Below are 17237 nucleotides of genomic sequence, written 5' to 3'. Positions count from 1 at the left end.
TGGTTAGACACTCACTTAGACGATCATTGCCTAACACTTTTGCAGCACAAATATCACTTGCCACTTAACAAATTATGCCCGGATGTTTTTCAGGTCTTGCTGCATGTGGGCACAGGCTGCTTCGTTACCTGTGGAATTGGCAATGAAACCGAATACTTTGAAGTTCCACACTTCTGATCTTGGATGAAGGTGATCCCATATTTTGAGTAGAAACCCTAAAAGGGTGAATTTCCCAGTTGCTTAATTGGAAGATTCCTAAACACAGACATCGGTGTCTCCCATGGGTTTGGCACCTCAGTCACCAAAAAGGTGGCAATACCGTGCATGAACGTGTGTGAATTTGAAGGCTGCCGAAGAGTGCAACGGGCTGCCTAAACCAACAGGGGCCGCTGCGATAGACCCGTGGCCGGAGAGAGGCGCTGCTCCCCACGGTATAACGGGACGGTGAAGGGAACCCAGCTCAGTTAGTGAAGTGCAGGCGGGGGGGAAGCGGGAGTCACTGTGGGACACGCGTGTATACATCAGACAATCCGGAGCGTGGAGCGCAGTGAGGCGAGGATGTACGAGGAGAACCTGAGTCTGCACAGACCCCGTTATGGATGTGAGTAATATTGTAACAGTGAGTGTTCGTGCACTGGGAGAGACAGGCAGATGGTGAAGTGCTTGCACTCAGCCGCCTCGAGCTACTTTATATCCACAGCACGCGACTCCCGGGCAAGTCTGCAACAACTTTTACCACAGAAATAAATACAAAGATGCAAATGATAATTGAAGCAGCCTCTTCTACCCTGGCGGGGCCATTCCAACCCTGTGGTGTTAAACCAACTGAGGCCGTTGACTGGAATTTAGAAAACGTGTCTTATGTTTTTTTTTTAATCTGATTCTTTTTGTGTGTGTGCTTCACAAGAGGACGTGTCTTCAGGTTTCCGGTTTCCTCTCGAAATTACTTTTTTTTCTTGTGTGTCTGAAATCTTTGCTGCTGCTTTGAATCTGAAACGTGTCCGCGCGTCCCTCGGATTTTTATTTTCAATTGCATTTTTTTCCACCCCCCCCCCCTACTCCTCTTTTAAACTTTTCTTCTGCCATTTGCAAACTTCACTTAAGGGAGAGAGTGCGCTCGAGTCACCCTCCTCGGTGTGGGGAATTGGGTCAGAGGCGAGAGCAGACGGTGGAGGGGAGCGAACCTGATTAAAGTCTCCTGTGCGCGGCTGGAGATCACAGGGCGCTCGCCCGCCCGCCGAGTTCTCTCACGCGGCCAGGGTGCGGCTTTTCTTTAACGTGCACTTTGAACACATGTTACAGCAACAACTTTCGGTAGTATTTCACTGTCACAAATAAAGGTTCGCACAAGGAAGGAAACGTGCAGCTTCATATTTTTTTTTTAAAATAAGGGTGGGGAGGTGACATTGCGAAACCCAAAGGGGAAATGACTGAACCACCTGTTAACGAATTAGTATGTTTTTAAAACCTTCGTTCTCACAGTTTAGTTAGGTGACAAGAGAACAGCAGTAACCCCCCTAACCCCCCCCCATCCCCTTTATTTTTTACAGTAACAAATGTCAGGCCCTTGCTTTCTTATGTCAGAAAGTAACACACAAGGAGTCTTCCTACAATTATTGGTGAGACCATACCTGGAGTACTGTGTACAGTTTTAGTCTCCTTAACTAAGGAAGGATATGCTTGCCCAAGAGGAATGCAACAGAGGTTCACTTAACGATTCCTGGGATGAGGGGGACTGCTCTATGATTGAGCAGCTTAACAGAGTTTTTAGGAGAATCAGAGAACCTCATTGAAATGTATAAAATTCATAAGGAGCATGACAGGGCAGAATGTTTCCTTTGGCTGTCCTGCAAGCCTGTGCAGGCTGTTATCCCTAATTGGACAATGAATGCGGAGGTGGCCTGTTAATTGACCGCCTCCTGTAAGAATGTGCAGTGAGTGGCTTGCTGATGGGGTTGGGACCCAGAAATCATTCCCTGTGGATTTTATAAATCTGGAAGATTCCGGCCTAAGTGTCAGAATAAGGGGCTAGCCATTTACGACTGAGATGAGAAATTTCTTCACTCAAAGGATTGTGAATCTTTGGATGTCTCTACAGTAGAAAACTGCGAATGGCCAGTCATTGAGTGCAATAGAGTCAGAGATGGATAGATTTGTGAACACTAAGGAAGTCAAGGCGCATAGGGGTATTGCAGGTAAGAGCAGCGAGCTGGACCAACCATAATCTTATTGAATGGTAATTCAATAAATGGCCTACTCTTCCTATTTCTTATGTTTTGATGGTCAAAAGCTTATAGAAAATGGTTAAATGAGAATATAGATTTTTGGGCTGTCTACAATGCTATTTGTTTAAGCAGGTAAAACTAATTTGGAAAACATTCATTTTGCAAACTTTGGACTTTAACCCTGGATTTTGGCATGTTGATGTCAGCACACATCAATCCTTCTGGTAGTTTGTATTTTGCATGTGATTTGCGATTCTCAAACATGTTTTTAATGTTTACCTAGTAAAAAAATGTATATCTTAGTCATTGTGTGCATGTAATATTTAGAGATATATCAAGATTCTTACCCATTATTCTACATTACTCTGTCCCAGCCGTAGAGGTGCGTGGTTTTGTTAATGATTCGTGGACCTTGGTGAACTATAGGGAGAGCTATGTTTTGATCACTAATTCTTAGTGGATAAAAGTTGGTACTGCTATGATAAAGTTTCTTTGACGCCATGTCATTTAAAGTTTGAAATGGTCATTAGACTTTTCCAGGTAATTTCTTACTAATGTGTTTATAATTTCTGTTGAAAGGATAGTGGCCTATCACAAACAACTTGTATTTATATGGCACCATAATGAAATAAAATGCCCCAAGGCCTCACAAGAGTATAATAAACCAAAATATGACACCAAGCCACATAAGGAGATATTGGATTAGATCACCGATGAGCTAGGTTTTTAAGGAATGTCTTCAAGGAGGAAAGCTAAGTAGAGAGGCAGAGAGGTGTAGGGTGGTAATTCCAGAGTTTAGGCCTGAGGCATTTGAAAGTGTGGCCACCAAGGATGGAGTGATTAAAATCAGGGATGTTTGAGTCCAGAATTAGATAAATTCAGATATCTAGAGTGTTGTGAGGCTGGACAAGATTACTAAGAGAAGGAGGAGGAGAGGCCATGAAGGGATTTGGACACAGTGACAAGAACTTTAAAATCGCGATGTTGCTTGACTGGGAGCCAATATAGGTCAGCGAATACAAGAATGATAGGTGAATTATTTGACTTAAGATACAGGGAGCAGGTAAGATTACCTCAAGTTAACGGAGGGTAGAATGTGGGAGACCAGCCAGGAGTGATTGGAATAGTCAAGAAAAGAAGTAACAAGGGCATGAATTAGATTTTCACAGCAAACAAACTGAGACGGGTGAAGTCAGGCTATGTTAAGGAGGTATGGAAATAGGTGGTCTTAGTGATGGCTTGAATATGCGGTTGGAAGCTAATCTCAGGTTTAAATATAACACCAAAGTTGGAAACAGACTGGTTTAGTGCCGCTGTTGCTAAGGAGAGGGATGGAGTTGGTAGCTAGGGAATGAAGTTTGGAGCAGGGAGCAAAACCAATGGCTTCAGTCTTCCCTGTATTTAATTGGAGAAAAGTTTTGCTCATCCAGTACCAAATATCAGATAACTAGTCTGATAATATAGCAACAGTGGAGGATCGAAGGAGGTGGTGAGGTAGAGCTGGGTGTCATCAGCATTCGTGTGAAAACTAACCATGCTTTTAGATAATGTCACCTAGGGGCAGCATGTAGATAAGAAATAGGAGGGGGCCATGAATAGACCGTTGTGGACACCAGAGGTAATGATGCAGAAGTGGGAAGAGAAGTCATTGAGGAAAGTTCTGAACCTCAAGCTCTGATCAGTGTTTTATAGGAACCTGGGATGAGATGATTGACATTGGTGTGTTAAAATTTCAATCTTATTATGTCTATTTTTGAGGAATACTTAAAGGACTCGTGCTAATGAATACGACAACCGATATCAGCAACTGTGGAGTTTAGTGACATTGGAATATTAAGCTGTGCATCAGATTGGTCATGCCCTTTTACAGCTAAGGCCTTTATTATGACACTTCTGCAATATGCCTAATCTTAGCATTGTGGAAGGAAATGATTGTGCCAATTAACAGATTTGAATATGAACTTTATTTCAGGCAAATGTCTTTGCACCAAATAATATTTACGCACATTTGTGTTGGTAATTATAGATCTCCAAAGAGTAACTAAATAAAATTATATTAATTTCAAAAGGTGAATATTTTAAAGTTAATTTTCTGCATATTGTATACCAAATTTTGAGTTTTACATTTCCAATATCTGCACTACAAATGCTTATTCATTAATTATTTTTCAGTTAAATGCTGAAACATGAAGATAGGATGAATCTCAGCTGGTGAAATAGTTTGTGCTACTGGGCCAAATAGGGGATTGTGCTGCACTCTGCACTTTTATGGAAGGATGATGAGGACAGAACTGGGCTCCAATGTGATATCCCTCTGGTCAAATACCCTGCCAATGTTCTTGCTAGTACTCCTATGGGAATAAAGGCACCTTGAGGAAGGAATGTTTGATTGTACCCCAGCAAGCCAAATGGTCTGCTTTCACTAATTACAGGGGATATCAAGCAAGAAGATTCTGAAAGCATTAAGGGCCACTCAAAGTAAAGTCCATCAGATTGCTATGCATTATGTCAATGTCTACTGGTTACAACTCTGCCGGAATACCCAGATCACCTTTGGTACAATGAATGTCAGGGGCATGTATAAAGGGATCAAAAAAGCAATAGGCCTATCAGCAAAGAGAACAGCTCCATTTGAAAACAAAGGGATGGAGGTCATCACTGACTGCAATAAACAATTACAGAGATGGGTGGAACACGACCCTGAGTTGTAATCTAGGGAAAACCCCATCAAAGAGAAAGCACTGTAGAAGGTCCACCTATCATGGCAGAAGGGGGAGGTGATGGCATAGTGGTATTGTTGTTGGACTAGTGATCCAGAGACCCATGGTAATGCTCCAGGGATACAGGTTTGAATCCTGCCATAGCAGATGGTGGAATTTGAATTTTATTGAATTTCAGTTGAATTGAATGCAATAAAAATCTGGAATTAAAAGTCTAATGATGACCATGAAACCATTGTCGATTGTTGTAAAAACCCACCTGGTTCATTAATGTCCTTTAGTGAAGGAAATCTGCCGTCTTTACCTGGTCTCCAGACCCACAGGAATGAGGTTGACTCTTAAATGCCCTTCTGAACTAGGGGGCAACTAGGGATGGGTAATAAATGATGGTCTGGCCAGCGACTCCCACATCCCATGAATGAATAAAAAAAAAGTGAATGTTCAATCCACAGTGGAGGAGATTAGCAAAGCTAATGACTCACTTGCCATGGGCAAAGCTTCAGGTGCTGACGCTATACTGCTTGAACTCATCAAGCGTGGAAAACCAGTATGCCTGCAACATCTGCATAACCTTCTCTATCTCTGCTGCAAGGGGAGGGCAGTGCCCCAGGATATCCATGGGATTTGCCCATATTGCCCTGGTCAGACTGCAGATCCTGAACGGATCTATCCCAAATCCCACTGTGATTTCAGAACTGGAAGATCTACAGTTGACATGATGATCTCAGTCTGGCAGCTGCAAGAGAAATGCCAGCAACAAAAGAGATCACTATATATTCCCTTCATCAATTTCACCAAGGCTTTCAACTATTGAGTAGAGGTGGTCTATGTAAGTTTGGAGAAAATTGGCTGCCCACCAAAGCTGCAAACTGTGATCTCTTTCCATACAACATGATGGGTAATGTTGGAACCCTTTGAGATCTACAGTGAGGTCAAACAAGGTTGTGTTCTGGCACCGACACTTTTGGCATATTCTTCTCTCTGCTGCTGTCATATGCCTTCAAGTCATCTGCAGAGGGTGTCTGTTTGCATACCAAAACTGACAACTATTCAATTTTGCTGCCTGAGATCTAAGAGAATGCTGCACCAAGTCCTCAGCAGTGAGTTGCTCTATGCTGACGTTGCTGCACCAACACTGTGGGACACCTTTGGCTGCAAATGGACAGACTCTCTCACTCCTGTAAAGAGTTTGGTTTGACCATCAGTATCAGGAAGATGAATGTGATGGCCCAGGATGTTGCCATACCACAATCTATCAGCTCTGACAATGTGATGCTGGACACTTAGCTATGCTCCACAATCATCAGCATTCTGTCACTTTGTTGCCAAAATTAAAACAAAAGCTGCAACTGTTATGTCCAAGCTGAGTAATTGTGGAACAACAGCAACCTAACTGAGAACACCAAAATGCAGGTCTATCAAGCCTGCATCCTCAGTGCACTCCTCTACAGTGGTTAGACCTGGACAGTATGTGCTAGATTGGAGAAAAAGGCTGAACAGTTTCCATCATTGCTGTCTTAGATATATCCTTGGCATCTCTTGGCAGGACAAGGTCACCCACCTCCCAGGTCCTGGAGTGTGCTAATTACATCAGCATACACTCATTGCTAAGCTAATGATGTCTGTACTGGCTTGACCAAGTTCATTGGTATACGGTTGTCACCCATCCAAAGACCTTCTGTACGATGAACTGGTCACTGGACCATGACCTGTTCTTCCATACTTGGCTGAGAAGGTGACCCAGAGAAAACAGAGGCTTGCAAATCGTGCGCCTTCTCAACCCACTGTCTTCCTCTGCAGCAAATTTAGCAGAGACTGCCATTCCAGAATAGGGCTCCTGAGCTACACCAGGCGATGTTTACAGAGTTAACTACCACGGTGCAAACCATCGTCTTAAAGATGTAAGGCTGCCACCCCACCCTGTGAGATGACTACTAAAAAAGCAAGAAGCAAGTAAAATAGAAAGTTGGTTGAATCTGTGTTCCTTCTATTGATGTCTTTCACTGACCTCTAGATCCTTGGTTGTAGATATGGTTAACTCCCAGTTACAGATATTCACAAACAGGTATTGTACTCAGATTACCCACAGTTTCCAGAGCTGTATGGCTTTGTCAAGCTAAGCAATAAGTCTTGTTGGGAACATAGTGTACACTGTACAAATGTGTCTCTGAATTTCTTGATCCTCCAGGCAAAAAGTTCCAAGTTCCAGCTCATTGGCAATGCAATTCACGTCAAGCCGAGAATTGATCACTGGTTAGAGTTGTTCACAAATGGTCCACAACAGAGCACTGGTGGAGCTATGTTCAAAATTGATTCAGATGTTTAGGCAGAGTTTAAACCAGAGTTTATCCCAGCTCCTTCAGTTTAAGGCACATGACTACTCATCCTCTGTGTTCTCTGGTGCTCCTTAACACTGGAGCTAAGAAAGCTAAGGCATCAGTCTTTTTCCCTCGTGTAAATCAACAATTGACATTGCCTTGTTTCAATGATTGCTTTGGCATCAGCTAATGTTGGTGAGTCATCATCTACATTATTAGTGAAAGATAACTTGAAATTAGAGCTGAAAATGACTCCCTCCCATTTACTCGAGTTGGCCTGGATCCTGTTCATGTTTTGTTTGACTACATGATGTATTGTCACCTATAGGTTAGGCCTTTATTGCCTGCTGAATCCTGTAACTAGGTGGGACATCATCCTTGATGAAATTTAACTGGACTAGCCATATAAATACTGTGACTACAAAAGCAGACCGGAGACTGGGATTTCTGCAAAGGTAACTCACCTCCTGATTCCTCAACATTCTCCTGGAATTCCCTTCCTAACAGCACTGTTGGGGTGCCTACACCACATGGACTGTAGCAGTTCAAGAAGGCCGCTCACCACCACCATTTCCTCAGCAGTTAACAATAGGCAATTAATGCTGGCCTGGACAGCGACATCCACATCACATCAAAGAATAAGAAGAAGTTGGTCCACCATGTTGTCGGCTTCATGTGACTGAACAGGCCGAATCTTGATCCGCAGATCTTTGGGCTCGTAGGACTGAATGTCCGAAGAGATAGGATTCGGAGTGCAGGATTTGTTTCCTTTTCTTTCCTCCTTTGCCGCTGCTCTGCCTCATCATTAAGGCGCTTGGACTTAAAGCATGATGCAACTTGATGGACAAGTTGTTGCCATTATGAACGATTGGTAGCAAGCTCATTACTGTCAATGCTGCAGCGCTTTTCAAGGAGAGCTTCAGAGCGTCATTGAAGTTTTCTTTGTCCCCCCGGAACGTTGGCTATTTGAGTGTTGAGAAAACGGGACCTGGCAGGGGAAACATTTTTCAGCTATCCTACAGTGTGTGCAGTCCATTGAAGTGAATTTTGCAGGAGTTTGTCCTGAATGCTTCTGGAGCTGGCTTCAAGAAGGACACTAGGGTTTGTTTGGCCCTATCACTGAATCCGGACTCTGTACACAAGGACTTTTGTTGACTTGCGGAGGTCTTTGTTGCATTATGAACCGGGGATGTTTAACATAAAGTGCCCTGATTTCCTCAGCATCCGTCCGCAAACCGAAGGGTGTTTTGATTTTGATTTCGCACCTTTCATAAGCAATGGCGTATTTCATTCATTTCTATGTCTGAAAGGCACAAGTCAGCAGTGTGATGGAATATCCTCCACTTATCTGGAGGAGTGCAGCGCCAAAAACATTCGAGAAGCTTGGCATCATCCAGGGTAGAGCAGCCTGCTTGATTTGTACCCTATCCACCTTTAAGCATTCACTCCCTTCATCCCTGACACACACAGGCAACAAGTGAGAGAGTATCGGTGAGTTGAGGGAATCTTAAAACTGTTTCTAAAAGTCTAATATTGTATAGATTTAACATTTAACTGCAAGTGTTATTTAAATCCTAAGTCTCATCCAAGGGCCTGAACAGGGAGATAGAAGCATTGGCAGCAGCTGAAATAGTCACTTAAGGAAGCTAGCTCAAATCAGTTTGTTCTGTACCTGGGCTCAGTCCCTTTGTTTCAGGACGTATAAATTCAGACACTCAGTGCGGCCAGCACTGAGTGCAACTTTATCAGAGTGAGAGAGTCTGGTGAGCTAAGGGAGTTCAGTGAGGAGGAGAGGGCGGTATGCCCTTTGATTTTTTTTCTAATTTTTTCATGCTGCAGGAATTGATTCTTGTCTCTACTACAGGGAAGAAACTAGCTGTTTGGTAAGTAGCTAGTAAGTGAAAATGTCTATTCTATTCCTAACATTCAAATCAGTACAGCTATTTGTGGTAAGATTTATAAAATACATAAAAGAAAATAAATAATAGAATAAAACAATTAAGTAATTAATTCATGGGGCGGCACAGTGGTTAGTGCTGCTGCCTCACAGCTCCAGGAACCTGGGTTTGATTCTGACTTCAGGTGCTTGTCTGTGTGGAGTTTGCACATTTTCCCGTGTCCACGTGGGTTTCCGCCAGGTGCTCCGGTTTCCTCCCACCGTCCAAAGATGTGCTGGTTAGGTGGATTGGCTGTGGTTAAAGTGCCCCTTTGTGTGTGTGTGCGCGTGTGCGCGCGCGCGTGCGTGCGTGCGCCCTGTGATGGACTGGCATTCCGTCATAGGTGTACCCTGCGAAACACCCATTGCTTGACAGGATAGGCTCCGATTTCCCGCAACTCTGAATTGAATAAAGCGGCTCTGGAAAAATGAGTGAGTAATTAAATCTCACCAAGATGTCAGGACAGGTGATATGTCATGCATGCAAAATGTGGGAGCTCCTGGATGTCACTGTGATCCAGAGCAAGCACGTCTGCAGTAAGTGTCTGCGCCTTGAGAAGCTTTGGCTCAGAATCATTGAGCTGGAGGCTGAGCTGCAGACACTGTGTCACATCAGGGAGGGGAAGTGTTACCTGGACACTTTGTACCAGAAGGCAGTCACACCCCTTAGGATATGGTCTACTAGAAGGTGACTAGGGATAGGAGGCTGTCACTGCGAGCGAGGCAGGTAAGGGGACCCAGAGACCAGGAGTGTCAGCCTTTGCAATTGCTCAACAGGTTTGAGGTTCTCTCAGCTTGTTTGGATGGGAGTGGGGGCTGCAGGGTGGATGAGCTGACTGGCCATGGCACCGGGGTACAGGAAGTCATTAAAGTGGGCAGGGGGAGAAAAAGGAATGTAGTGGTAGTAGGGTACAGTATAGTGAGGGGGATTGATACTGTTCTCTGTAGCAAAGAATGAGAGTCCAGACGGCTGTGTTGCTTGCCGGAGCCAGGATTAGGGATGTTGCTCAGGGCTGGAGAGCAACTTGCAGTGGGAGGGGGAGGATTCCAGTTGTCATGGTCCATGTAGGTATCAACAGTCCATGTCCTATGGACTGCATGTGCAGAACCTCAAATATGATAATCTCTGGATTATTACCTTAGCCACATGCAAATTGGCATAGGACAAATAAGATTAGAGAAATGAATGTGTGGCTCAAAGACTGGTGTGGGAAAAGTGGGTTCAGGTTTCGGGGCACTGCAATCAATATTGGGGAAAGTGGGGGCTGTACCATTGGGATGGTCCAGACCTGAACCGTGCTGGAACTGATGTCCTAGCGAGCCACGTGACTAGGCAAGTAGAGAGGGCTTTAAACTAAATAGTGGGGGCAAAGGATCAAATTTGGGCAAATGTCAATGTAGAAAAGAGTAGAAACGAAGCAAGAGAGAAAGGTACTAATATGGGAAATAATAAACAGAACATGACAGGAAGACACAGTACAAATCTAAGAATAAATCAGCAAATAAGGCCAATCATTACAAAACTAATTAAAGGACAAAATTAAAGGCTCTGTATGTAAATGCACATAGCATTCAAAACAAAACAGATGAACTGACAGCGCTAATAGAAATAAATAAGTGCGATCTGATTGACATGGCCGCAAGGTGATGTAGGTTGGAACCTGAATATTGAAGGGTATTAAACATTTAGGAGAAACAGGAAGCTAGGAAAAGATGGAGGGGTGGCTCTGTTTATTAAATGGTATTAGTGCATTAGAAAGGAATGATCTAAGTTCAGGAAACCAGAACATAGAAGCAGTTTGGTTGAGATGAGAAACAATAAAGGCAAGAAGTCACTTGTGGGGTTGGTGTACAGGCCCCCTAATTGTAAATGCATGGCCGGACAGCGTATAAAGGAAGAGATAATGTTGGCTTGTTAGAAAGGTACAGTGATAATCATGGGGATTTTAATCTACAGAGAGACTGGAAAAATCAGTTGGGCAAAGGTAGCCTAGATGAGTTTATAGAATGTTTTCAGGATAGTTTCTTGGAACAGCATGGTCTTGAGCCAACCAGAGAGCAAGCTACACTAGACCTGATACTGTGCAAAGAGCTAGGATTGATTGATAATCGTATAGTGAAGGTACCCCTAGGGAGCAGCGATTTATAATATGATTGAATTTGATATTCCGTTTGAGGGAGAGAAGAGTGTGTCTAGGACTAGTATTTTAAATTTAAATAAGGGCAATTATGAGGGCATGAAAGCAGAGCTAGCTAGAGTGAACTGGCAAATGAGGAATATTTTTAAGGCAGAGGTAGATAGGTTTTGATTCCCTTGCCTAACAAGAATCTATTGGGGGTAGATGGGAATGTGGAATTCGAAGCACAAACAGATCAGCCATGAACTTAATGAATGGCAGAGCAGACTTGAGGGTACGAATGGCCTACTTCATATGTTTGTATATGTTAAGGGATAGTTCCATAGGAATGCAATGGCAGACATTTAAGGGGATATATCAGAATAGATACATTCCAGTGAGAGAGAGAAATTCCTGAGGGGAGAACCCACCATCCATAGCAAATTAGATACGTTTGATACTGTCTTTAACTTTAAGAAAAAACATATAATTGTGTAAAGGTGGGTGGCAGGTCAGAAGATTAGACATAATATAAAGAACAGCAAAGAATGACAAAAAGATTAATAAGGAGGGAGAAATTAGAGTACGAGAGATAACTAGCTGGAAATATAAAGATGGATAGTAAAAGTTTCTACAGATATTAAAATAAGAAAAGAGTTAATAAAGTGGGCATTGGTCCTATAGAAAGGTATTCTGGGGAATTAATAATGGTAAGTAAGGAGATGGCAGATGAATTGAATAGGTATTTTGCATCAGTTTTTACTATAGAGGATACAATTAACATCCCAGAAATAGCTGTAAATCATGAAATGGAAGGGAGGGAGGAACTCAGGAAAATTGCAATCGCCAGAGAAGTGGTATTGAGCAAATTGTTGGAGCTTCAGGCTGACAAATCCCTGGATCCTGATGGACTTTATTCTAGGGATTTGAAAGAAGTGGCGAGTGAAATAGTTGATGTGTTGGTTTTAATTTTCCAGAATTCCCTAGATTCGGGGAAGGCTCCATTTAGATTGGAAACAGCAAATATAACTCCTCTAATCAAAAAGGGAGGGAGACAGAAAGACAGGCCAGTTAGCTTAGCATCTGTCATAGGTAAATTGCTGGAATCTATTATTAAAGATGTTATAGTAGGGCTTAGAACATTTTAGACAATCAGGCAGAGTCCACATAGTTTTGTGAAAGGGAAATCATGTTTAACCAATTTATTGGAGTTCTTTGAAGGAGTCACATGTGCTGTGGATAAAGGGGAACTGGTGGATGTACTGCAATTAGATTTCCAGAAGGTATATGATAAGGTGCCACATCAAAGATTATTGCAGCAAATAAAAACTCATGGTGTAGGAGGTAGTATATTGGCATGGACAGAAGATTGGCTAGCTAATGGGAAACAGGGTAGCCATAAATTAGCCCTTTTCTGGTTGGCAGGGTGTAACAAGTGGCGTGCCACAGGGATCAGTGCTGGCACCTCAACTTTTTACAATTTATATAAATGACTTGGATGAGGGGACAGAGTATGGTTACTAAATTTGCTGACAACACAAAGATAGGTAGGAAAGTAAGTTGTGGAGAGGATGTAAGGAGGCTACAAAGTGACATAGGTTAAGTGAGCGGGCAAAGACCTGGCAAATGAAGTATAATGTGGGCAAATGTGAAATTGTCCATTTTGGCAGGAAGAATAAAAAAGAAGCTTATTATCTAAATGGTGAGAGATTGCAGAGCTCTGAGATGCAGAGGGATGCATGAATCACAAAAGGCTAGTTTTAAAAAAAAATTCATTCACAGGTTGTGGGCATGGCTAGCTAGGCCAGCATTTATTGTCCATCCCTAATTGCCCTTGAGAAGGTGGTGGTGAGCTGCCTCCTTGAACTGCTGCAGTCCATGTGGCGTAGGTACACCCATAGTGCTGTTACGGAGGGATTTCCAAGATTTTGACCCAGCGACAGTGAAGGAACAGTAATATATTACCAAGTCAGGATGGTGAGAGGCTTGCAGGGGAGCTTCCAAGATGCAGGTACAGCAAGTAATTAGGAAAGCTATTGGAATATTGTTGTTTATTATGAGGGGAATTGAATACAAAAGTAGCGAGATTATGCTTCAGTTGTACAGGGCATTGGTGAGACCACATCTGGAGTATTGTGTGCAGTACTGGCCTCCTTATTTAAGGAAAGATGTAAATGCATTAGAAGCAGTTCAGAGAAGGCTAATAACAGGAATGGATGAGTTGCCTTATGAGGAAAGGTAGGACAGGTTAGGCTTGTATCTGCTGGATTTTAGAAGAGTAAGAGGTGGCTTGATCGAAACCTCTAAATCCTGAGGGGTCTTGACAGAGTGGATGTGGAGAGGATGTTTCCTCTTGTGGGAGAATCTAGAATTAGGGGTCATGGTTTAAAAATAAAGGGTCGCCCATTTAAAACGGATGAGGAAAAATTTTATCTCTTGGTTGGGGCGGGGGGGAGGGGTCACGAGCCTTTGGAACTCTCTTCCTCAAAAGGCAGTGGAAGCAGGGCCTTTGAGTATTTTTAAAGCAGTTAGATAGATTCTTGATTAACAAGGGGTGAAAGGTCATGGGGGGGGAAGCAGTAGGTTACAATCAGATCAGCCATGATCTTGTTGAATGGTGGAGCTGGATTGAAGGGCCGAGTGGCCTACTCCTGCCTCTAGTTCGTATGGACCTATGAGAATGCCGACAGGATTTATTAACGACCTCATAGTGAAGGCACTCCTAGGCAGCAGTGATCGTAATATAATTGAATTTCACATTCAGTTTGAGGGAGAGAGGAGTGGGTTTAAGAGTAATGTTTTAAACTTAATTAAGGGTAGTTATGAGGGCATGAAGACACAGCTGGCTGAAGTGAACTTGGAAATTAAGTTAAGAGGCAGGTCAGTTGAATTACAGTGGCAGACATTTAAGGAGCTATTTCAGAATACTCAGAAAAGATCTATTCCAGTGAGAAAGAAAGACTCTAAGGGAAGGATGCACCATCTGTGGCTAACAAAGGAAGTTAGTCTCAAATTTAGAAAAAACATATAATTCCACAAAGAGCTATAGCTTTGCTCACAAGCCTGTTGTGTGGCACTGTATCAAATGTCTTTTGGAAGTCCATATAAACCACATCAGCAGCATTGCACTCATCAACCCCCTCTGGGGGGGAAAACAAACCTCCAAGTTAGTTAAACATGATTTTCCCTTAAGAAATCCACACAAGCTTTCCTTAATTAACTTGCAATTGTCCATGTGACTATTAACTTTGTCCCAGATTATTGTTTCTAGAAGTTACCCCACTACTGAAGTTCAACTGACTGCCCTGTAGTTGCTGGGCTTATCCTTTGCACCCTTTTTTGAACAAGGGTGTAAAGTTTGCAATTCTCCAGTCCTCTGGCACCACCCCTGAGTCTAAGGAAGACTGAAAAATTGTGACCAGTGCCTTTGCAGTTTCCATTCTCACTTCTCACAGTATCCTTGGGTGCATCTCATCCGTTCCTGGTGCCTTATTAACTTTAAGTACAGATAACCTATCCAATGCCACCATTTTTTCAATTTTAATCCCTTTTAGTGTCTGAATTATCTCCTCTTTTACCATGGCCTGGGTAGCATCTTCTTCCTTGGTAAAGACAGATGCAAATTCTTCATTTAATACCTCAGCAATGCCCTCTGCCCCTATGTGTAAATTTCCTTTTTGGTCCTTCATCATCCCTATTTCTTTTACTATCCTTTCACTATTTATATGCCTATAGGAGACTTTGGGATTCCTTTTTATGTTTGCTGCCAGTCTCTATTCATACTCCCTTTTTGCTTCTCTAATTTGCTTCTTTACCTCTCCTTTGAACCTTCTATATTTGGCCTGGTTCTCAATTATAGTTTCTAAGTGACATCTGTCATAAGCACACTTTTTTTATTTATCTTAATTTCTATCTCCTTTGTCATCCTGGGAGCTCTAGATTTGTTTGCAGTACCTTTCCCTTTTGAGGGAATATACCTTGACTGTGCCCGAATTATCTCTGTCTCTTTTAAGGCAGCCCATTGATCAGCTGCCATTTTTTCTGCCAACCTTTGACTTTAATTTATTCAGCCCAGTTCTGTTGTTCTTAGAACACTCTTTATACTGTGCGAAAATATTTGCCAGTGATCCAACCTGGTCTCATCATGATGTAGCTAAATACCAATGTCTTTCTTTTCATACGTGGAGGGAAAACACTTACTAAAATGAGAGAGAAAAAGAAAGAAATTGCATTTATGTAACGCCTCTCCCAACCTCTGGATGACTGAATTGCATTACAGCTAATGAAGTGCTTTTGAAATGTTGATTTGAAGAATAAATATTGGCCAAGCCACCTTGCTGTTCTTTGATTGGTGCCATGGGATCATCTACATCCATTTGAGAGCGGAGATGGGAGCTTAGTGCTTCATCTGAAGGGTGGCACTACCAACTATTTTAGTACAGCGTTGGAAGTGCCTGTACTTGTTACGTGCTGACATCTCTGAAGTGGGAGGAACCCACAACCTTCTAATTCAAAGGCGATTGTGTTCCTGACTGCTGAGCCAAAGTTGACAAGAATGCTGAGTGAGCTACTTCTGCTCCATTCTTCCTCCTCGACTGCAATTTATTCTCTAGGTATGTACTTTCGTACCTCTGGAGTTTGCTTCTCTGAGTTGAAACTTTTTATTTTCTGAGCTGGGGGTTGCCTTGGTGGTATCAACTTGACCTTTTTCTCTTATTTCCTCCTATTAAGAGCTTGAGTATTATTCGGAATGAATTAACTTTATAGTTGAGTGGGAAAACCTCCTAATCAGATCTTGCAGGATAGGCTTCCAAATTCACTTCTCTGCTCTAATTATTGTGCCTGTACTTGTAATTTTATGGTAGAACTACATTCAAGGAATGAAGAAGATCATACTAAAAACCCAGTAATTCAAAAATGTTGTCCTAACAGCTATTTTCTGCATTTTTTTACCCCCCTCTTCTCCCACCCTCCCCTACACACACTTCCTCATTCTTGCTGCATTGTGACAGATTTTAAGAGCTGATAAAATTCAAAATGTCAAGTCACCCACGGTTCAAATGACGATCAAAGCTGGAGATTTACCTTGTGACTCTCAACACTCTCCTTACAATAAATTGTACTGGATCATGATTTCATGAGTTGACACTGAATTTTGGCAGCTTATTTAACTGTGGAGAGCGGAACACAGGCATGACAAATTCTCCCCTCACCAAATGTTATCCAAATCATGTTCTCACCTTGGGCTTCCCTCCTCCCCAATTCAGGAGCACCAAGGCCAGATCTGGTGCTGTTCATCTACCTCACCTCAGGTCAAACAATTTGGCACAGACCAGGCTAAGGATGAAACCTGGGAACCTGCTGTATTCAAGATAGTATTTTCTACAATTGCGCATTTGGTTAAGACTTCTTACTCGAAATATCTCGCATGGAAAAGCTATTATAAATTCTCTACATACACAATTTTAAACCAATATGTTCTGTAGATTACTGAATTGTGTGTAGACATATGGGGTCTTGAAGGGTTTCACATGAATGAGTCCTCAATTTGCGCTGCACTGGCTTACGTTTGTGTGATGGAAGTAGAAGACCACAATTCTACTGACACCATCTGGATTCATGTATCTGTGAGGACATATTGAATGGAGATACTGTGTTTCCATGTGATGTCAGTGAGTTTGCAGGATTATTTTTGTGAGCAGAAGGGTTTTAGCTAGTCTTTTGTTCAATCATCAAATAAGTTGAATGGCTGTGGCACTGTTTCAGAAGGAAAACAGCAAAATGAAAGGGAATGCTTTCAAGTGCAATGCCAGGTTCTATTAACCACGTGTTACGTTTTGTGCAAGTATGTGGATTTTCCCTGGGGTGGGTATTATTTATTTTGGCTTTAAATTGAGATTCATAAATCAACCTTAATGGAT

General features: G+C 42.5%; 1 protein-coding gene across 1 annotated transcript in view; it reads left to right on the top strand.

Moving 5' to 3' along the window:
* Nucleotides 1-455: 455 nt before the first annotated feature.
* Nucleotides 456-17237, top strand: part of iqgap2 (IQ motif containing GTPase activating protein 2) — a 369497-nt gene continuing 352715 nt past the window's right edge. Inside the window, exon 1 of the mRNA XM_078563474.1 lies at nucleotides 456-601. Within this exon, the coding sequence (XP_078419600.1) occupies nucleotides 559-601 (43 nt within the window). The 5' untranslated portion in view covers nucleotides 456-558. The remainder of the gene's footprint in view (nucleotides 602-17237) is intronic.

The sequence above is a fragment of the Cetorhinus maximus genome, chromosome 2, assembly GCF_964194155.1.
Source record: "Cetorhinus maximus chromosome 2, sCetMax3.hap1.1, whole genome shotgun sequence".
In the NCBI taxonomy this organism is placed as follows: Eukaryota; Metazoa; Chordata; class Chondrichthyes; order Lamniformes; family Cetorhinidae; genus Cetorhinus; species Cetorhinus maximus.
Note: the sequence above shows the minus strand (reverse complement) of the source record. Positions and strands in the feature narration are given on the sequence as shown.